Source organism: Coturnix japonica, chromosome 5 (genome assembly GCF_001577835.2).
Source record: "Coturnix japonica isolate 7356 chromosome 5, Coturnix japonica 2.1, whole genome shotgun sequence".
In the NCBI taxonomy this organism is placed as follows: Eukaryota; Metazoa; Chordata; class Aves; order Galliformes; family Phasianidae; genus Coturnix; species Coturnix japonica.
Window position 1 is genome coordinate 5715901 of NC_029520.1, and position 22089 is coordinate 5737989.

The following is a 22089-nucleotide window of genomic DNA, read 5'->3' on the forward strand; positions in this document are numbered from 1 at the left end:
TTAAGAGGGAAAGCTTACAAGTGTAAAAAGGCACTACTTTAGGAGCATACTGAAGCAAACCTAGTGCCTGTTAGGAGCAACAGGACTATTTATCTCTGAATTTTATAGCTATGATATGCCACGTGACAACAGGAAGCCTAGAACAGAGTGCTTCATTTTTGGAAAGATTAGGCAGACCCCAGTTCCTGAGCCAAAGAAGAACACACATTAGCCTTTTAGCCATAAAAGACATTATCTGTATTGTTAACAAGCTGGAGTTTAGGCCAACCACAGCCTCATCCAGCAGAACACAGCTGTACAGACACCAGACAGTTTTTCAATGCACTTCTTAAACAGAGTATACTTTCATCTGTAGTTAGTCTGCTTTCAACACAACCCTGCATTTGGAACTTAGAAAGGATGGTTGAATTAATGCACATTTATTAAGCGGACAGTCAGCTTAGTATAGCGGACTTCCCTGTGTTCATCCAATGGCTTTGGATGGTTTGTTTTGTTTTGCTTCATAGAAATCCTTTCAGTTTTTTCACCTCCCTCTTACTGCTGTGTGAAAGCACACCAACAGCCAGGAAAGGATGGGAACTGGCTCACTGGGAGAAGCAGCCTGATTGTTCAACAATGGCCTGTAATCCTTAAACGAAGCACACTGAGTAATGCTAATACAAGGATGTGTTTTAGCTCCTCATTTAATTAGCTTAGTTGCTAAAGAGAATAGTAGGTACATAATTTCTAAGGAGAACCAAGTATTTTTAGAGACAGCATTGTCTCTTTCATCTTCTTAAGCCACCTATTAGGACAAGAGCAGAACTGCACACAATGTTTTCTGAGGCACAAAGAGGTTAGGACTAAAGACCTGCACTTCCCATCATTGTCAATAGTTTGGGGATACACTGCTTTCCAAGTCTCCCAATAAAAGCCTCTTAAAATAACATCTCTCTTCCCTTCTGAGATCTGTTTCTCTTGGCCTTACTGAATTCAAAAGATCTTTGCTGTTTGTCACAGCGGAGCCACATCTTCACCCAACATGTTTCTCATTTCCAGTTGAAAAATTCTAGTTCTGTGCACTTACTGCTCTTCATGTTGTTAATGGCCACACACCACACTTACAGGATGAAGACCAGCTTACACAATGGTGCAGTGACAGTAGACTTGAATAAGAAGCAGACTAAATGAGACAGACTCAAATAGAAAGAAAACATTCACTCTTACTGGGTTTCACCTCTGTTGGAGCTATTTTTTCTTTAAATGAGAGTATTTCATTTCAGAAATACTACATGGCTGAACATTCCCTAACATGAGCCTTAAGAAATCATTCCTTCATGCTCACTCACTCACTTCTGCAGAAGTCAGTACTTGTTATTGAGCATCATGCTTCAAAAAATAAATGGTAATCAAATAAAAAGGGGTTTCTCATCTGTGAAACATGAGCTGGATGAATGAACACACTGAAACAGTCATTTGTTATGGACATCTTAATTTTAGAGATGTATCTGCTCTTATTTACAATACACTTTTAATTCATGCGACACTTCTTAAAGCAGTTTTAAATCATATTTCTTTGAGCTAAAGTAGTGTTATATCCACGTGCTGATGGATAAATGGCAGCACAGGAGGAAAACTCATCTTTCTAGGGTGACAGAACAGATGGGAAGTGCCATCCATACAGATCAAGGTATGGATGTCCTTACAAAACCCTTTCTTCCATGTTCTGATAAATACATAAGCCCAGTAAGGTCCTGAAGTGCTCTCTCTCTTGGACTGCGGAGCACATTTAAGCTGCAACTTATTATTATTATTTTTTTTTGTAGGGAGGGATGGAGAGGCAAACTTGTTTTCTGCCAGATCAGTCTTTTGATCCCTTCATGCACCAGCTAATGCCAGCAGAGTGAGAATAGAAGTCAGAGACAGAAGGTGTCCCATTTCATCAGCAGCACAGACATGCATCAGCTTAAAATGAGTGCAGCTTAAAAAAGCCATTATTCCAAAGAAGTGGAAGACATGAGAGTTAGTTGGTGCGATTGGGATTGCTTCAATTCACCTTAGTTCTGAGCTACATAATTTTCTTAGCTCCGAGCCATTTTGATCAGAAATCTCCTTTCTGTCCTGGTGCCTGACAAAATTACCATGACAAGAGACAAGCTGGCTGAAATTGAAGTCTTACAATGAAGAGCTGTCTGATCCACCTTTCAGGCAGCAACATCCTTATGAATCACCAGATGTTTAGGTCTGATGTCACAGGATAAACCAAAACTGAAACTGGTTTACTTGGAACATCCCAATCTGCAAAATGCAGTTGGTTAGAAGTTCACCAATCTGTGGATCTCACTTGATTTGTTTCCAAGCCCTCAAACCCATTAACATGTCTGTCTTACTCACAGGTTTCCCATAAGCGGACTCCCTGAAGATGAAACCTAATAACTCATTGCACTGTCCAACACCATCTTACATGTCATCTGCTCCTGTATCCCACAAGAGTCACTTTTTTTTTTTTATGGCTGAAGAACCTTTTGCTATTATTCTAATTTCCTTTGCAAGGTCAAGTTCATTTTGGCTTTTGGCAGCCCTCCCTTCATCCCTGAGCTCTAAGACATAGCCTTCTTTGATGATCAGACTTTTCCCATCCCTTGTAGGTCTCTGCTTTTCCTTCAGACAAGAGATTTGACTGGGTTCATTGCATATCCCATAGGACTCATCACTTTCCATTCTGGCAGACCTTGGACTGAATAGAACTAGTGCTTTAAGATGGTCTTATCCTTGCAGCTATTTTTTATTACTTGAGCATCCTCTTAGAACTCGCTGGCATAAGAATAAGAAACATATCTCCACTCTTCAGGGTGAGTGCTAATGAAGCCTTCACTTATCTTCCAAGGAGACGTCTGGCTTTTCAGAATGGCACAGTAAAAAATACAGTTTTGGAAGGTTGCATTTCTATTCAAACAGTATTTCTGTCAAACCTCCATTGATGTCCTTCCCAAGTACTAATAAAGAATTTCTTGTGGGGGTTTTTTATCACCTCACTTTCCAAGGTCCTGCAGTTTGGAAAAAGATATTATTTGAGGTTTGGCCTGGACAGATGGCTGACTCATGTGTGTGCCATGAGGGAGGTAGGAAAAGCAAATGGTTGCAGCAGGGAGATGATGACTGCATCACCCACCATTTAGGGTCTTCTGCTGCACATGAGGCCAATGAGCCTAGGTATATCTTGAATGAGGAGGTGAGCACCTTTTGAAAAAGTGAAGCAGAAATAAAAAGCAAATAAGAGAGCTGTAAGGTAGAGCAAGTAAGGGATGTGGGGAAACCAGACAAGTCAAATCAAAGCTAGATTTGCTGCAACATCATAAACTGAGTGAGTGACAGCAGAAGCTTGATAGTCCAGCTGATTAAAGTTGCATTTCCCCTTATAACAGCTGCAGGAGTAACCTGCTTCCAGTCCTTCACTGGTTCCTGCAGGTATATGGTACAGAAAGCAGGCAGACAAGCACTGCTTTTACAAACTCGAACACAGTGCTTTGTCAAAATCAAGAGCAAAAGCTGAACATTTTGTCTATGCACTCTTGAGGATCTGTGTAGAAGCTGAAGCCTTGCCTGCACAGGGAAGTCAGAAAGCATTACACTACTATTCAGCAGATCAGCAGTGCACTTATTCTGTACCGGTTCCTCTACATGCATTCAGCAGACTCCTTGCATGGGCTCAGCTGAGACAAACAGAGCCAGGCTCTCCAGGCACTCCTCAATCCCCTCTCCTCACTGCAGCTCATCACACACATACAGATAGAGAAAATGGAGAAAGCTCAGGGCCTGCCTACAAGCAGGGAGGGCATCCCAAAGCCTCAGGTAAATACAGGAGAGCAGGGGAGGTGGCAGCATGTCTGATTAATTGCCTTTGCTCTAACAGCCCTTGGGCTGATATTGCCAGCAGAAAGGCCACTTAGAGCCCATGGAAACATGGGCTTTGCCTGGGAGCATCTCCTCCTGCTTCTGTCTTTCAGAATCAATCACTGAAAGCCTGTAGGATCTGAAATATGCCCCTATGCTGCAGGAGGCCAGGTAGTCCCCTTGGGCTCTGATGTCAGTGAAAAAAGCATGACTGTGTCCATTCAGGCCTGGAAGCATATGAGAAGTACCAGCTAGTTGCACACGGCGCCTGTTTCTTGATTGCACACTTCCCCCAGGCTGAGCTTGGAGCAAGAGATAAAACACAGCATCAGGCTCTGCCAGGCTGCTCAGCACCTTCCCCAGCTGTTCACATGCCTTCCCTACACGGCTATTTCTTGCTTGGTTTCCACAGTCTTGAGCTGCTTCCATATGTGCTGTCTATTTCCTGGATTTAATGGGCTTCTCTTCCATCATTAAAATTCCATAAATTAATTCACTGTTTGTTTGCCTGTCCTGAGACTTGTTTGTTGCGTTCAGCTAAATATTTTGTAGGGGTTGTCAAGCAGCTTCTTCCTGCTTCTTCCCATATCAGGTCAAACCGCTTCCTGGACTGTGTGTGACACTGGGAGGCACAGCTGTTGCCTGCATGCCAGCCTGCCTTCTCTGTAGGATTACCAGGATCAGACACATAAATCGCCCCACAATTATCCCATCCTCAACTGCCATTTTGCTCACTCACCACATCTTCCCCCGCACATTTCTGTCTAACTTTTCTCTTTTGAGGTGCTAATGGACAACTGTGTCTGCAGGGAGCCCCCAGTGGGGAATGGTTCTCATTCCCCAGGCATGCAATGAGGAACAAGGTCATGGCACTTCCTCACTGGAGCCCAGACTGGGCTCAGCAACACAACCTCATGTGTTGCTCTGTGCATCTCCCTCCTGCATTCCTCTTTCTGAAGGAAGGAGTTGCTTTGCCTTTTGTTCAGCAGCCGCGAGATATATGTGCAACACAAAAGGGATCCTAAAACTATTCAAGGGATACATCGAGACTTCACACAATTTTCATTAAAAAATAGCTCATACAAAACTAGAGAATAATAATATTATTAATGGTGTCTATGAATAGAATCCTAGAGAGGATCACTTAAAATCAACAACAACAAAAAAAAAAGCAACCTCAAACCCACATATTTACTTGTCAAAGTTGTATATATTGCCCAAACTGCAGTACCTGAGAACCTGGGAGGGAATTCAATTGACAGTAAATCAAGATAGTCTGTTTTCATTGTCTCCACTGAGACAAAGGCAAGAAGTGAACAAACCACATTTCTATGTGACAGCAAATGTATTTTTACAATTCCTTAAGGGCCAAGATCTGCTGCTCCTTCTTTAACACCACGCTTTATCTTAAGCTCAACTTATGCTACTGACAGACCCATTTAATTCAAAAAGTGTTAAACCTGACATCTGCTTTTTGGCCTTGGTGCATACACAAGCTTTGCACATAAAAATAAATGCACGCATGCACACACTCTACACATAGAAATACATCATAGAATAATTTATGTTGGAATGGAGCTCTCAGAGTGATCTGGTCCAGCCTCTCAGAGAAATGCTAACCTGCAAGTTACGTTGTGTTGATCGCTGTCTTAACAGTTATTCAATTCAGTAAGGATGGAGACATACCTTAGTCAGCCCAGTGCATCCCTGCCTGTAAGCACTTGAATCATTTTACAGATAGCAGTTTCTCTTGGGAAACTTGCAGCTACAGTCCAAATGGATATAGCCATTTTATTAATAAGCCTTAGCAATCTTGAGGAAATCAGATTTCTAGCCTGAATTGGGTGAGTCAAAAATTGGAAGTAAGCTTTGCAAAAGCTCCTGAGTGTTGGGTAGTTTATTGCTCAGACTTGAGGAAGTCCTCCTTCAACAAGGAGTAAACACCCCCCCCCATGCACCACAGAAACAGCTACTTCCAGTAATGTTTGATGAGATGGATCAAGTTGAATGTCAGTTCTAGTAAGTTAATTAGGCACGTGTAATCAATTTGCTGTGGAATCTGATTCAGATACACTTCATAGATAAATCACTTCATTAGAAGAGAATAATAGTCATAGATGAAGTCCCAACGTGGCCAAGTTGATTGACTGCTGTTCTGGGAATTAGAAGGCACAAGTTTAATTCCTGGCTCTGCTATTGTTTTTCTCTGGGACCTTGAGCAAAGTCATTTCACCTCTCTTGTGTTTCAGTTTCCTATCTGGTAAAAAAAAAGCTACGCGAAGCATCTTGACATCTATAACCACTAAACACTAAAGATATTTTGATGCAAGAATTAATCACTGGAATAAAAAATTAGAGAGTTTCTTTGAATGGCAGGTGCTTTTTTTTTTTTTTTTTTAGTGGCAGTGGGACTGGAAGGGAATAGAAAGGTTTTTGTACAAACAGCAGCCCAGCCTAGTTTCCAAGTTCAGAACTGCAATGGGCTGGGCAAGGCTCTGTCCTAAGAAGCGCAAAGGGTGTAATCTCATTTCCCAGCTAAAGGGAAAGAAATGAAGGAACAGTTGGTAGCCCCTCTTTGATGGGGCAGATGTCACCAGAGAAAGAGATAAACTCCCAGGAACTAGATTTTATGAGATCGTGAAGAATCAGGGGAGACAGAACAGCAAAGTTTAGTGTCAGGGTTCTGCAGCAGACGTGGTAATTAGCATATTGGACCCAATGAAACACAGGAGAATGATGTGATTTACATAAGTACGGCTTGCTGCAATGACAATGCAGCTCTGTCACTCGGAATTGAAAACAAAAGAAAAAAGGATGTTACCAAACAACAATAGAGAAAGAAAAAGAGGGTGAGGGACTGAGGAAAGGGATTGAGAAGAAGAAAGTGTCTCATGTTTCCTTCATGTTTCATCTTTCTAGTCTGCCCTCACACTTCTTACCATGGCACTCCATGAAAGCAGCCGTCAGGCCTGTCAGCCAGCTAAGAGACAAGCTGACAGCCCCACGCACTCATTAGATTTCCATTTGTAGAACTTAGACAGCACACTGACAGTGAAGGTGGGAGCTGCACTTACTGTCCAGAGTCACACCTGGAGGTATCACGGTGCCCTTTCCTAAAAGGGTATGTCTCAGATAGCTTAAATACCAACGAATAAGGTTATGCTAGCTAAGAAAAAAAATTAATGTTACAGTATCAGAAATGCCTGACAAAATTAACCTTTAAAATAATGAGAAGTCTTGTTTTCATTGGCATTAAAACTGCATATAGCACTGTGTAACTTCTGAGTGAAAATAGGGAGTGAAACTGGCTACAGCCCAGCTATGGAGTTGCCCTTTCCTGTTGGAGATGCCTTCCTCTTGGAGAGCAGAAAACTCTCAAACTGAGCAAAAGACGCCATTGTAGTTTAAATAATCTACGTGTATACAGAGCTGTAAGTCAGGCCTTAGACTTGAAGAGTTTCTCATGTGGTCTAATCCCTCCTGTTTTTCAATAATTGTTTTTCTTAATGCAGATGTGAAGGGAAGGCCTTAAAGAGAAAAGAATGAACATATTCCTTACCCTTCTGTATATGCTTCCTCTGTCTGACCCTGTAAAACTCACTGTGGGTCCTTTAGACACCCAAACCAAGCAGGTATTCTGGCCATGTTACCAAGCAGCTTGCAGTTTCCTGTTCCTGGGACAACCTCTTGCCATGCATGGGCTGACAAATTGCTGAGTAACAGATTCTGTAAGTCCTTACCAGATAATAGACTTTTTTTCCTGCCCCCTCCATCCTTCCTCTCTTTCCCCACTTGCAGAGTACACAGTGATCAATGAGAACTGCCCTGGGGCAGAGTGGAACATCATGTGCCGGGAATGCTGTGAATACGACCAAATCGAGTGTGTCTGCCCAGGACGGAAAGAAAAAGTGGGCTACACCATTCCCTGCTGCAGGAATGAGGAGAATGAATGTGATTCCTGCTTAATACACCCAGGTATGCTTACTGTCATGCTGTGATCTTGTAAAGACAGCTGCTGAGCAGTGAGGGCAATGGGCACTTGGCCAGGCACTCTAGCAGCAGGTAGCATCTCCTATCAGGAACCCTTCTACCAGAAGTGCTCTCCTTGCTCAGAACTTCTCAGGCAGGCTTGGCAGATGTCAAAGAGTGATGTCGCAGCTGGCTCCCCACCAGAAATGCCTCATAGGTGCTCTGAGCTGAAGTGCATCCCCAAGGTGAGAAGGGAGGGATGATCAGAAGTCTGATTAGTGAGGAGAGGATGGAGTAAAAGGGGAAAGCAGGAAATATAGTGATCATCAGAAGACACTGGAACCACTGGGGCTGAGCCCAGCATGCACACTCAGACACCTGAGGTGCATTTATAGCTGAAGCAACAAGATTTAGAGGCTCAGGCCAGTCAAAGAGCTTGGCTTCATATCCTAAAGTCTAAGCTGTCTAAGGTTGTGGGGTGGAGGCTGGGTATGGTTCACAGCTGGGAAGCTGTCAGCACCACAGCAGTCAGTGATGCTGTTGGCATTTATTGTGCGGAACACAGTGCAACTGCTCCTCTCAGGGCAATTCAGCTGGGCTTTCCCTGACACAGTGTCTCTCCTTTCAGGCTGCACCATTTTTGAGAACTGCAAGTCATGCCGTAATGGCTCCTGGGGAGGAACACTCGATGACTTCTACATCAAAGGGATCTACTGCGCAGAGTGCAGAGCCGGCTGGTATGGAGGGGACTGCATGAGTAAGTGTCCTGTGTGGGCAGAGGCAAGTCAGGGATAGGATGCAGTGAGATAGAGACAGAGCCATGCTGCGCCCTTCCTACCATGACCTTTGTAAAGGTGCAGCAGCAGTAGGCACTGAGCAGATATGCACTTTTCCCTATAGCAGGGAAAAGTTCCCTCCCCAAGACTGCCTGCTGGGGATTGGCCTGGCCCCCAAGTCATGGGAGTTTACAACTCTGCTAAACTTCTGTCTTGTTTTGTTTTAAAACTTTAACTATTGTGATTCTGAAAATCTCCTGGTCTCTGCATTTCTTAGACATAATGTCAGCATGACTGATTCTCCAGAGGACTTAAGCAATGCATAAACATTTACAGGGGCAGCAGTTACATCAGAGAGCTTCTCCTCTGTCCTCTCTCAACCCCTGGGCTGCAGAGCCAGCCCCCAGAAGTCCAAGCACTCTCCTTTCCTTGTACCTCCAGCACACTTCAAAGCATCACCAGAAAACACAGGGTTTTCCAGGCCCTGCTAGTGATGGCTGAAGATTTTTGTTTCAGAGGGTACACAAAAGCCCCTCCTGAGTGGATTTTGCTAAGCTGTTGGTACAAGTGGTATCTTTTAATAATGTATTTCATAAACAATTGGAGACAAGCATTTCCTTTACCAATTTCACATGGGTGAAAGCACGGTCTTTCACCAACCCTCTCTCAGTTCTTATTGACTGCCTCTTTCACTTTTTTTCACCAAAAGGAACAAAAGCAGGATCTAATCTTCCTACTTTTCTCTGTCCATTATTCCACACACCTAAGGCTCATCTAACCTCAGTCACAGATGCAAAAGCAACAATTTAAAGACTGCCCCTGAAAGTTAGGGAGGTAATAGCAAACTAATTATTTTAAACACCAGAATACAGGGAATCTATACTTCAGCAATAAGGTTAACTCAGTCTTGGTCTTTAGAAGTTGATAAACTGCATGCCCTGTAATTTAAAACGTGATTTCTGATTGCATTTTCATAATGTTATAATGTGATGGAAAGTACAGTAGTAGGAGTGGGGTCGCATAATCAATCCTAGGCAACAGCAAATAAGAACGAGCCCAAATACAGCAACCACAGATACAAAAACAGAAGAAGAAAAACTGCTTACTCTTAGAAGATCTCAGGAAGGCAGGAATCACCAGCAAAACACCTTTACATCCACTGCTCACTCTTAAATGATGTCAGAGAAGGGGTGGATCCTGGTTTCACCCCTTCTGGTTACTCAGGTTCATCACACACACCTGAGCTCCCCTGGGTTGGCCCTTCCTTCACACCAGGTGCTCAATCACTGCTTCAGGCCCTGACTTAGCATTTCTGCTGCAGCTTTAAAGACCCTTTTGCTCTGGGGTGATTCTAAAGCTCCCAAGCACTTGAAAGCAGCCAAGAAGGAATCGTTGGTTCACCTAATCCTGAATAGACTGGTGGTCTACGGTGTATTTCTGCCTGCTTGTGTATTAAAGCAAATGCAGCCTTGCACTTCAGACTGTCAGGAGGTTTTAGCAGTGCTGAAGTTTCACAGAACTTGGACAGACTGTTTTTCACCGGGTTTCTCCTTTGGGGGTTGTAGTGTGGCACTAAGATGGGCTTGTCTGCATGGTTCAGTGTCAGGGTGTGGTGGGAAGATATCGCTGCTGTTTCTTCCACACAGAGAGGGGCAGACAGGACAGCCCGTGTTCACAACACACTCCTGAGCTTCCACAACTGCAGATAACTCTGGGGCAGCCGGCAGGGATCTCCCCGACCTCGGAAAGCCGGCCGTGCCCTCCCCGGCAGCGCGGCCCTCTGCCTCCCCCTTGTGGTGCCGTCCAGCATCGACCCCCTCCTCGTGTTTTGCTCTCGGCTCTGATTGCCCCTCACTTGGCCGGATCCGGTGGGCTCCGCTGTACACGGGCGCTTCTCTCGCTCTGTCCCCTCGCTACACGAAGGGCGACCCCCGGGCCCTTTGCTGAAGTACCGCGAGGCGGCCGCTTGGTGGCACCAGGCGCCCCGCAGGAGCGCTGCACGACTCGCTCCTCCTCTGCTGCTGGGGGGGGGGGGGGGGACACGGGCATGGGTTGGGCTGATGGAAAGACGGTCAGACGGTCGCAGTGGTAGAATCAGGTCCTGGTAGCTGGCAGGTGTGCTGAGGTGGATGCAGAACCACGGGTCCGGCAATGGGGCTGTGCCCTTTGTACATGTGCTGGTATGGTGTGTAATGGTGAAAAGAAAAATGGTATAGAGGAGTCCAAGAGAGTGTTACTAGGAAATGACAGTGCACTGAGTGCGGACAGTCAGGTACTAGGATGTTTCCTAGTGGGTCTGGGTAGTGGGTTGGACTGTCACCCCTTAAAAGACACGTCAGAATCTAAAAACAGAGGAAAAATCAACCTCCTGCTGGACCCTTTCCTTTACACTGTACACTCAAGGTCCAGTTTTCACATGGTTCAAGAAGACATTGTCCACTAGAGCAGAGAAGGAAACGGCGTTACCCAACATCTTTCCTCTGCTTGCTGTCTGCAGGTGGTCCCTGCGGCAGCAGTAATTGTAGTTTTAGAGACTCTGAACACAACACGTTTCCTGTAACACCATCCAGCCATAAGCATCAGGTAGCAACCAGGTGTGACAGTGGAAGCAACCTGTCAACCTGTTTGTGAACACCAGAAGCATTTCTGCTGCCATTCTCCACTTAGCCCACCTGACCTTTGCAGGAGCCCCACGCTGATGCTGTGTCAGAGGAACAGCAGGTAGTGGGCTCTTACCGGAGGTCTCCTCAGGACCTCTTCCTCCACAGACCCACGGGTCTTTATGGGCAGGAACTCGGAGGTCTCTTGAGTTGTTTTGTTTTCTGTTAGTAACAAGCCTCAGAGGAAATCTCACTGCAGCCCTGAAAGCTGCCTTTTTTTGCAGGAACAGGAACGGAACAAGGATGCTGACAGCCTGCCAAAGTGGATTATTTTTTTGTAAATGAGGCAGCATTTGCCAGCGTTTGTGTTTAGGATGTAAATTATTCTTGAGAGCTTTCCAGGACTCCTGCAAATTCAGAACGGGAAGAGAAAGGGACTTCTGAGCAACAGATGATTGAACTGTTGGTCTGAGAAGTCATCTTAACCTCTGGGAGAAGGGCTGGAGATACAGGAGCACAGATCTGGTCACAGGTGCTTTGTGCAGAGGAGGGTGGTAGAAAACCTGAGAATGTTCTTTTGGAGAAAGTCCCTGAATGGTTCCCTCTTTGGCCTCTGGACCACCTGCTTCACTGGCCAAGCCTGTTTCCTTCAGAGAGTTCAGGCTGTACCACTGCAAACAGAAAAGCACATTTAGTATGCCTTGCACACAAGTATCTCTGTGCACCAATTCTTTGGCTTTCCTTTGCTAAAGGCACAGCAAACTCAAAAGGCCCTTGGGGCAAAAGGGAAACTTTCTTTGAGGTGATCCAAGCCCTCTGTCAAACCATCTGAAGCTTTCTAACAGCTTTGTCCCGGGTTGTTTTTGAGGCAGGAGCCAGCGGCAGCACAAGGCCCTGTTCCTTGCTGTGGGAAGGAGCATTATCATGTGCACCACAACAGATCCTGCCGGCCTTGCTGAATCATAATGCGGCTGCTAGGCACAGCCATTAATCCTTGCTTTCTACACAAGGAACGAAGCAAGCCACAGAGGAGGATGAAACACTTGGGAGGAACAGCTCCGAGCAGGATTTTGCTTTTCTTGGGTCCTGCCTAATTAGGGGTAACTGAGGGTAAATGAACAAAGGGTATTTCATTTGAGCAACTAACTCTTAAGAAAGTGGAGCAACTGACCCTCAGTTTTCACATCTCCCCATAGATGAGATGCAGCAGGACTGATTTCCAGGCACTAAGATCAGTGGGAGCTGCGGATGCTTGTTACTTCAGCAAATCAGGTCACTGTCTCCCTCTTATCCTAAAGGAAACACAGGCCCTGGGACAAGCATGAAATCCACCATTCCTATAGGGAATATCAGTCCTGCATTATTGGTTAAAAATGTGTTCCTTTTTGGAAATAAGTGGAGAGGGCAGGGTTCTATGTTGAACTAAGGAGCTAAAACAAAGTGAGAGACTTGCCATGGAGACCTGCTGGGTCATTTGTCTGGTTACCTGTGGTGTGGAGACTATCAGGATCCCTTGCTTCAGTTGATCTATTAGACTCAGTTACGGTTTTTTGCTCACATTTCCAGCCTCATCCCCAGCAAAGCAACAGAAGGTTTACTGGAGAATGTAGCTGTGTGCAAGACTCCATTCAAAAAATGTAGTTGGGAAAGCAGAAGCTGAGAAATGAGCTCTGCGTGGTGTGTAATCATTTCACTGTGCATTTTGCTAGCACTTTCATTTACAGATCACAGAAGGCTCTGCAGAATTTACTGAACAACTTTCCTTCTTCCACAGAGGAAAATTCTGTTAGCCATATTCTATAGCTGGGGAAAGGGAGAGGTTACATAAGGTGAAAGAACTCTTTGGGATACAAACATTCAGCATCCAAGATGAGGAATTAGAACAACTATCCCTGGACTGCTGCCTGGGGCAGATGCAGGATAGCCATGAAGATTGTTTCCTCCATATGTGACCTTGTCTGCTTGTTTGTTCAGGTCCTTTTCTTCTAATGGTTTCCTTAGGCTGGGCAGAAGTGACTGGAGTACTTTGTCCTGTTCAGTTGCTGGTGGGCACTGGGGTAGATTTTATGGTATGAAGCTGAGTGACACTGACAGAGGAAGACAGGAAGGATAGGAACGAACCTCAGAGAAGGGCTGAGGGCTGCATGTTATACATACGCTACAGTGAGGTGAAGTCTGGGTGATTTCATATATCCATCAGCATGCCAGCATCCAACACGTGAGGATGATGTGGTGAATCCTGATGGCAAATAGATGCCTCCTGTAGGAACAGATCAACTTCTCTACCTCCAAACGTCTCCTAGTGAAGGACTTGAAACTACGATTTTGGATGCAAAAACTCCTTGTTTCTGCAAAACTCCTTCAGTATTTATGCAGGTTGACAGAAGATCTATCAAAAGTTTCGTGAGCTGGAGATGGACTAAACCCAAATGAGGCAAATGCTGTAAGAAATAGTATCATAGAGCTGCTTTGCAGTGCAGGGAGAAGCAAGAAAGTAAATATTTCTTGAGTTTGTCTTAATGCAGACAGTATTTCTAGTAGAATCATGACTCCTTGTAACATTTGTGTGGCTGTTCTGTTATTTTAGTTACTGCCTTGTGAGAAAGTGGTATCTTCCTGAGCCATGCTATCTGTTCATTCCAATGCAGTTCCCACTTGTATTTTCTTCAAGTGTAATCTGAAGATCCCTCAGACAGCCTTTTTTCTTCTTTTTCTCCCCAGGGTGTGGACAGGTTTATCGGGCTCCTAGAGGTCAGATTTTGCTGGAGAGTTACCCACTGAATGCACGATGCGAATGGACTATCCATGTTCAATCCGGATTTAACATTGAATTGAGGTAGGTCATAATGGCTTTCAGCCAGTAATGGTTGCAATTCAGTAGAGGCATTCACCCTGGGGGACCACCACTACACATCTGGCAACTTCAGCTTAGACCTGGCCTAGCTTGTGATGGACAGCCACTGCATATATCAACAATGCTTTGCCTTCAGTTCCCACATAACTGGATGCTGAGGAGTTTCTCAGATGCTGGGCACAACGTATCTCACTAGATCTCCTCAACACCTTGACACAAAAACATCCAGTACTTTCTCAAGTGTGTTCCAGGCTGACCTGGAACATTCTCTGTAGAAAAGCTGTAGGGACATTTTGTCTTATGTCAGCAGAGAGTTGCTGTTGGTACCTGTCTTGCATTTAGCCTGCATTTTCCCCTCTCTTAATTTTCTTACTCTCATGTTACTAGCCCTGTCTTCTACCAGCCTCTGCTTTTACCATTCCTATGTCTGTAGATGTGACTGGTTCTTCTGCAAGGTATTGCTGCTCAAGCCTTCATGGTCTTTGTTCTGTTAACTCTTCCCAAACTACTTCAGCTTACAATTCTTGATCAGGTATCTTTCCTAGCGTAGGAAAACCCCTTTTAGGGTAATTAATACTGTTTTCATCTTTGCATGGCAGGGAGCTCACACACACAGCAGGAAGCTTGGCAGGAGATCACATTCAAAACCCACCAGCTAATATAATAAAAACAGTAGCTAAAGCATTTGCATCAATATTTCACCAGCTTTGGAGCCCAGGCAAAGAAACTATGCAAGATACATAAACATATTTCTTCCTATATAGTTAAAGAGACTTAATATTTAATAAGAGGAAGATAAATAAATTGAACAGAAATGAAGAGCTTGTGGCATTCCAACACTAATACCCTTTTCTTCAGACTTGCAAATGCAAGCCTATTGTGTAGTTATAAGCAGCTGTAATTATTGCCTGGTTAGTGCTGGAGCTTCTTGGCTGAGAATTATGTAGCACATAATTCTTCAGGCACAGAGAGACTCAGGGAAGCAATAATATGAGGAAGAGTTTGGCATCATAACACAACTTAGCTTGGGTCTCAGTGAGTATGAGCTATAGCTACTTTGTCTTCAAAATACATTGTTGGCTAGGCATTCAATATATGCAGCAGAGGTTATGGGAGATGCTAATCCAGTATTTTTACATTGTTATATGAGATTTTATCAATTGTAAAGTTCTTCAGCTAAAAAGCTCTTCAGCAACTACAGCTGTCAACCTGCCTTTACTTCTGTGGGGATAGGTGTGAGAGTAGAAATGGATCCTGTTCATGGTTATTACTGGTGGATGCACCCATCTTTGGGTAAAGAGTTGACAGCCAATGACAACAGTGTGCCACCCTGTGTGACAGAAAGCATAGGAGGAAATCTCTAGGCTAAATAGACATACAACCCTATATCTGCCATACCTAAGCAAACCTTGGACTGTTCAGAATCAGCTGAGGTTTTCAAGGTGGGCCTCAAACTGGTCACTGGTACTTCAGCAGATAGGTACTGGGGAAGAAGGGTGCATTTATCTGGAAACTTCTACTTTAAGTCATACCTACACAGAAGGGTTGGCCTCTAGAATCATCTTCCTGGTCCTGCCATCCACACAGAACCCTTGTTTGCTGCATTGCTCTATAAATACGCTGATTCCCTCTATGAGGGCTGACTGCTTAGAGCTCTACCAGCCAGCATGGTGCTGAATCAGCATCACTGGTAACAAAATAATTTTCATTCTGTTTCACCTCTGATAACCAGTAGTACTAAATTAAAATTCTTCATAATAGCCAATAGAATTAGGATATAATCACAGTCTTACAGGTAAGGGATGTAAAATTCATTACATAGACTGCAACTGTCTTAAACAGCAGTATACATTATGGTTCCTTAAAGAGTCCTGACAACTAGTCTTTTTGACCTGCTAGTTCTGAGTCTTAACCTTGGGATCTCACATCAATACAGTGTATTTTCTTTATGCTAAGTAAAATTATGCCTTAAGTGTTTCACATTCTGTTTTCATCTTTTTTTTTTTTTTTTTAAGCACAGGAAACAGATAAAACAATATTCTACATGCAATTTTCTCATTCTTTGCCTTCACCTTGTGTGATGTCTCTTGATATTCTTTGTTCAGGAATGCACTGCTGACAGTTTGCCTCTGCATCTGTACACAGTACTACACAGAGTTAATGTAGTCATCCTAGTCCTTTCTCTCATTACATGGCAGACGTCCCAGAAACATTCCTGGTATACTTACACACATACTTAATTTTAATCAGAAATGTAACAGCTCAGAGAACCAGTAAATATCTTTAGGATTGAGTCAGAATAAACTGTAGCCTGATAAGTGTTACAAGGATGAATGGTGCAATGGTATAACATGATAGAAAGTGCAGTAGTAATAGAAGGGTGGCAAAGTCTTTGGCTGCAGCAAATGAGAACAAGCCCAAATGCAGCAGCTATAGATACAAAAACCAAGGAAAAAAACAACTGCTTACTTTCTGAAAATCTCAGGTGGGCAGATATCTCCAGCAAAACACCCTCACCTCCACTGCCAACCCTTAAATGAGGTCTGGGAAGGGGTGGATCCAGGCTCTATGCCTTCCAGTCACTCAGGTGCATTGTGTACACCTGAGCTCCCTGGGTTGGCCCTGCCTTCCCACCAGGTGCTCAATTACAGCTTCAGGCTGTGACTTAGCATTTCTGCTACAAACGGGTAACTTTGTATTGCTTTGTGACTTCCATAATGGGGAGGTCCCTGGGATTTGACCTGCTAGTAAAACAATGTTATAAAGACGTAGTGTACAACCTGATGCTTGTGAGGACATCTCTGGCAAACCTGACAGAACTAGAGTCCAGCCTTCTAACACATGCATTTTATACAAATCTAAGTTGAATAAATCTCTTATGCATATTAAAAGCAGGTGTCTTTTTTTTTTTCTTATTTTATTCAGATTATTTAAAAAATGAGGGGTTCTGCTCCATTGACGTAGCATCCTACACCTGCTCATCTGTTTCTTTTTGTGCACTCTACTCCTGATGCCTTAAAACCAACTGCATGGTCTGAACAAAGGTGACTGAGTGAAAAGGCCTCTTAGTTCATGAGTTGACCAAAAAAGGTAATTATACGTAGTGCAGGAACTTCCTTATGGCCTGAGTCTGCAAAAGAGAAGAGCAGGAAATAGGCTCCATTACTTTTTTGCCTCTTCACACTGTGAGATCTCTGGCAACAGAACCAAATTTTGGCTCATTTCTTTGGTGTGAAAATGCAGTCTTTCCAAAACACTAGGCCCACACTGGAAAAGGCAGTGTAGGAGGTTTGACCTAATCCTAAATACTACAGTATATGGAGCTAGGAGTTCTCAAGAAGATTGAGACTATTAGGAGTTTCATTTATAAAATGATCTTCAGTTAGTATCATGGCCTTTTCCCAGGCCCAGACCTTCTCATTCTTTTCCTCTGTACCAGGCTTAAGCCAGGCATCCCTAGCCTCTGCTTACTCTTCAGAATCCCTTGGTGTTTCTCATTATGCTTCTCATTCATATTCTGGTGGCATGCTTTGGCCCTGTGCCCTTCTGAACTCAAACAGCAGCATATAACGTTGCTGTTAATGAACGAGAGCCTTGTGCAGTGGCTGGATCAAAGCTAGGAAAGACAGACGTTGTGGGAAAAAGCTTTAAATATTTCTCTTCTTCTGTCCCTTATTTCTATCTTTAAAAGAAGGGCAAATGCAAGACATCAGGGGTTTACTACCATTTTGCTTTCTAATGTTCTGTGCTGTTCCAGATTCCCTTTTTCTGTCTCTTTCTCCTTTTGTCACTTCTCTGAGTTTTCATTGTATCCAGAATTAATGGCTTTCAATATAAACAGCTTTTGATACTTGGTCTTTGATATCATTACTTCCAGTACTTAGGACTCTACCTAGGGGAAAGAGAACAATTTTTAGCAAACAGCCAGGAAAAAAATATACCCCCTACTGCATCTGACTGGATGGAATTTTTAACATCATGATCTGGCTAGGGTCCTGATGTGTGTGAACAGACTGTATGACTTCAATTTAGATTTCACTGTTCAGCCACTTAAATACCTTCATGGAGCGCTTCTGTGAAGTTGCTTCCAAGGATCATGATGCAAAAGCTGAGATGAAGTGAGAGGGCCTTCATGTTATCAGCACCTGCTGATTCACAGAGGTGGGGGCATAACCAAGCTTCCAGATACATCAGTCAGGGTGCACAGGGGAGAAGAGTAGGAGGCCTGAGTGTGTGTGTGTCCTTATTCCCCAAGGTTTTCCATGCTGAGCCTGGAGTTTGATTACATGTGCCAGTATGATTATGTGGAGGTACGTGATGGGGACAATTTGGACAGCCGAGTAATTAAGAAATTCTGTGGAAATGAAAGGCCAGCTCCTATTCGAAGCACCGGGTCTTCACTCCATGTCCTTTTCCAGTCTGATGGATCCAAGAACTTTGATGGATTTCACGCTGTCTTTGAAGAAATTACAGGTAAAATAATCCAAAAAGTGGAACAAGCCACTCAGTCTCATTAATTCAGTGTCACTAATCTCTCTCCCTGTTTTGCTTCATTAAAAACTTTCATGCTGTGTTGCCTACAGCAGCTTACGCAAAGTCAGTGCAGGGAGGGTTCAAAAGCCATCACATAGCACGTGAATGTGAGGCTCTCCTAACAAAGAGTAAATTCCCTCTACCTGTGTGAAGAGCAAGCACATTGGTGAGCACAGAAAGGCTGCCCTTTTGTGGGAATTTTCTATGAGAATCTGAGAACGAAGAACACATAAGAAGACAGAGAAAGGGACATGTATATCTTTGTAGTTGTGGAACTGCTTGATGCTGTGTGCAGGAGCAGAGTGACTGTCTCAGGAGAAACCTGATGCAAAGCCTCATTACTTCAGTGAAAATACCCTGACATGCCTCTGGTGTTGGCTCATGTGTCATACCATTAGAGCTTTACAAATAAAGCGTGTACAAAGAGCAGATTCTTTTCTTCAAGAAAGAGAAAATAGAGACCTTTCTCATTCTGTGATGAACTTAGCGGTATGAATGACAGAAGCAGGGCTCTAGAATTCCAGTGCTTTTGTTAGTACTCAGTGCTTGAGTGCCCTGCATTGCTCTCTTTATTTATTTATTTATTTTATTTTTTTTTCAGGCTGCTAAATAACTTAGAAAGTGTAGCTTTCTCCTCATTTTGCCACTGCATTTTAACCCATATGCGTGCTCATTCTGTACTTCCCTTGTTTAGCTATGAAGGGAATTTTGGTCAAATATATCTCCAGTACTCCTGGCACAGAAGACTAATCAGGGAGCGTTGCTTTGCCATAGGAAAACCCTGCAGGATTTATGACTCAGCATAACTTGCCTTCTGAACACCCCGATGACCCACACTTCATGATGTTGTCCAGAGTATATCTGGCTCAGGAAGTTTATTTAGTTTGTATAATCCTTTTATAAATATACAAGCCTACTGTGGATCAGCTGTTGCCAGTGATCAGGGTTGTAACTAGCAATCTGAAATGTTCATACTGCTGCATGCGGTGCCTGTGTCATTCCTGAGCCTGCCCTGTTCTTCAGCTGTTATCTTTAGTGTACCCATTAGTAATGTAGCTGCAGCAGTTTGCTATTGATAGTTTGCCTGGGCTTACAGCGGGAGAGGTGATATAGAACAAACGACTGTGGTGTGGGCTATGTTGCATAAGGGCTGCCTACACTCAGGAAACTAACATTTTCCATATGGCACAAGCTGAATTGATTCTGTTTTCTCTACCCAGCAGGGAACACTTGGTATTCGAATACTGTTGAGCACTTTATTTCCGCCCCATTTTTAGTGGTAATTATTCTGAGGCTGGGTGGTTGCAAGTGTGGTAATCCACACAGAGCATGTTGCAAAGGGCTTCTTAGAGTTTGTGAGGAGGTCTCATTGTACGCTTTATTATGAGGCTGTTCTGGCCTAATGTGTAACTGCAGTGAAAGGCTTTTAAAATACTCTCAGCGTCTCTTTGTGTGAAGCATTAACCTGGCCAGCAGGACAGTTCTGGGGAAGAATACAGCGTGCATGGGGCAGTGTAGAATTGAGAGCAAGGGCAGCACAAGATCGAAAACTCTGGCAACACATTACGAAGTGCAGCATTTCCCCTGAGCTTCCCCTCTGTGCACAGCCTTGTGGAAAGCTCTCAGGAAGAGGCTGCACAGGGTTTGCTAGAGCAATAGCCCGTGGTGTAGTTGAGAGCTGCAGCAACACTATCAGGATGTGGAGGTGAGCAGGCATTGCCAGCACCTTAGCAGTGTAATGGAGGGGAGTGGAAAGGTAGCTTGTGCTTTCCTTTCTGTTTCCCTTCCACTGAGCTTTGTGCAGACTTATAAGTCATGGCCTGCTGAAGCAGTGACTCTGGCTGCACAGAGGTCACTGGTTCAACAGCCAGAAAGATTTTGATTAATACAGAATAAGCTCAAAACTTCTATTCCCCTTTAGAAAGGTTGCTCAATGTATTGTTATTAAAGGAAGAGACCATTCAGTCTGCTGTGCTGCCTGATCTGGAAGCAGGTGTTAGGTCCCTGTGCTCTGTCACTCATCCCATGCCAACTGTCAAATGGAAGCCAGTAATTGGCATGAGCGATATGAAGACGCTCAGCAGACTTCATATGAGAAGGGTGGAGGGCCAGATGGGGAGGCATCAGGATCTCCTAGGGATTAGACATATGTTGGATCTGTTTAGATGAAAGCCCGTTGTTGAATATCAATAGCACTCTACTTTTTGTACCCATAATGTAGTGATCTTTGACACAACGTCAGAGCCTTAATGTTTTGTAGAATTGTCCCATGGTGTTTGAAGCTGGGCAATCAAGACTCCTTTAAAAGGAAAACTATCTCTTCCTCTTGGGTATCGTGCATTTTCTAGGGTGGTATTTGATGCTTTATCTTCACTCATTCGCAGTTATGAAAAAAAGCTGGGATGAGGACAAAGCTGAAAGCCCTCTGGCTTTAAACTAGTGATTAAAGCTATCAGTTCATACAGGCTCTCCTCCTTCCCCAAGATTTTTTAGGTTAGTTGGACACATATATATATATTTCTCTTCAGGAAAAAATTACTGTCCTTACTTAGACCTTAGTCCTTAGAGAGATCTGGGAGATATTCACTGGTCACATAGACACAAGTTGTAGTTACATCACTATATGAAACCTCTGGAGAAATTCAATTGTGGCATCTATATATCTCTTGTTACTTGCCATCTGGATATAACTCAAAGATCATGCTTCAATTGAAGTATTTTCCAGGAAAACTGCCAGTTCTGATATCTGTCATTCTGGACTGCAGCAGAGAGAATGCTTCAAACGCAATAGTACAGAACTACTATGGATCCTGCAACTCATCCTTTAACTCTGAGATGAATGGGAGGAGAAATATAGGCTGATGCTATACTTCTTTAAATTATGCTAAGCCTAAACACTGTTGGAGCTTGATGTAAATTATTTTTCTTCCATAAATCTTTCTCACGTTTGGACAGTAGTCAGAGAAAAATGTTAAAAATAAACAACAAATGGTGGGGAAAGAACTTCCCATCCATAGCAGATCTCCTGTTTAGTGAGTGTAAAAAGGCTTTTAATGAGCACTGGACCATTTCACTTTATGTTTCTCACTTTTTACCAGAACATGCAATTTACTCCCAGCAAAAACCATAACAAAGGAAGATAGAACCCCATCCTATTGAGACATCATGAATGTTCCTGTTTCTCTCTTATAGCGTGTTCTTCTTCTCCTTGTCTTCACGATGGAACATGCATTCTTGACAAAAGTGGTACTTACAAGTGTGCCTGTCTCGCTGGCTATACTGGGAGTCGCTGTGAAAACTGTGAGTACAGACACTGTGTGTATGAGCATCTGCCAGGGTTGTCATTAATGCAGCTCTTTGAATGTTAGGAAGTGTCACTGGTATGTAGGCTGAGTCAAACTTAGTTCCAGAGAATGCACTTGTAGCATTTCTAAAGATACGCTGTGCGAAGTTTATGAAGATTTCCACTGAATATTGTTGGAGC

The 22089-nt window shown here is 43.7% G+C and overlaps 1 protein-coding gene across 2 annotated transcripts in view; it reads left to right on the plus strand.

Annotated features, from left to right (window-relative positions):
- Window positions 1-22089, plus strand: part of PAMR1 (peptidase domain containing associated with muscle regeneration 1) — a 49615-nt gene that overhangs the window by 3006 nt on the left and 24520 nt on the right. For both annotated transcript variants that reach the window (XM_015863605.2, XM_015863604.2), the window contains exons 2-6: window positions 7672-7848; window positions 8471-8599; window positions 13940-14054; window positions 18328-18545; window positions 21798-21905. In XM_015863605.2, the coding sequence (XP_015719091.1) occupies window positions 7672-7848; window positions 8471-8599; window positions 13940-14054; window positions 18328-18545; window positions 21798-21905 (747 nt within the window). The remainder of the gene's footprint in view (window positions 1-7671; window positions 7849-8470; window positions 8600-13939; window positions 14055-18327; window positions 18546-21797; window positions 21906-22089) is intronic.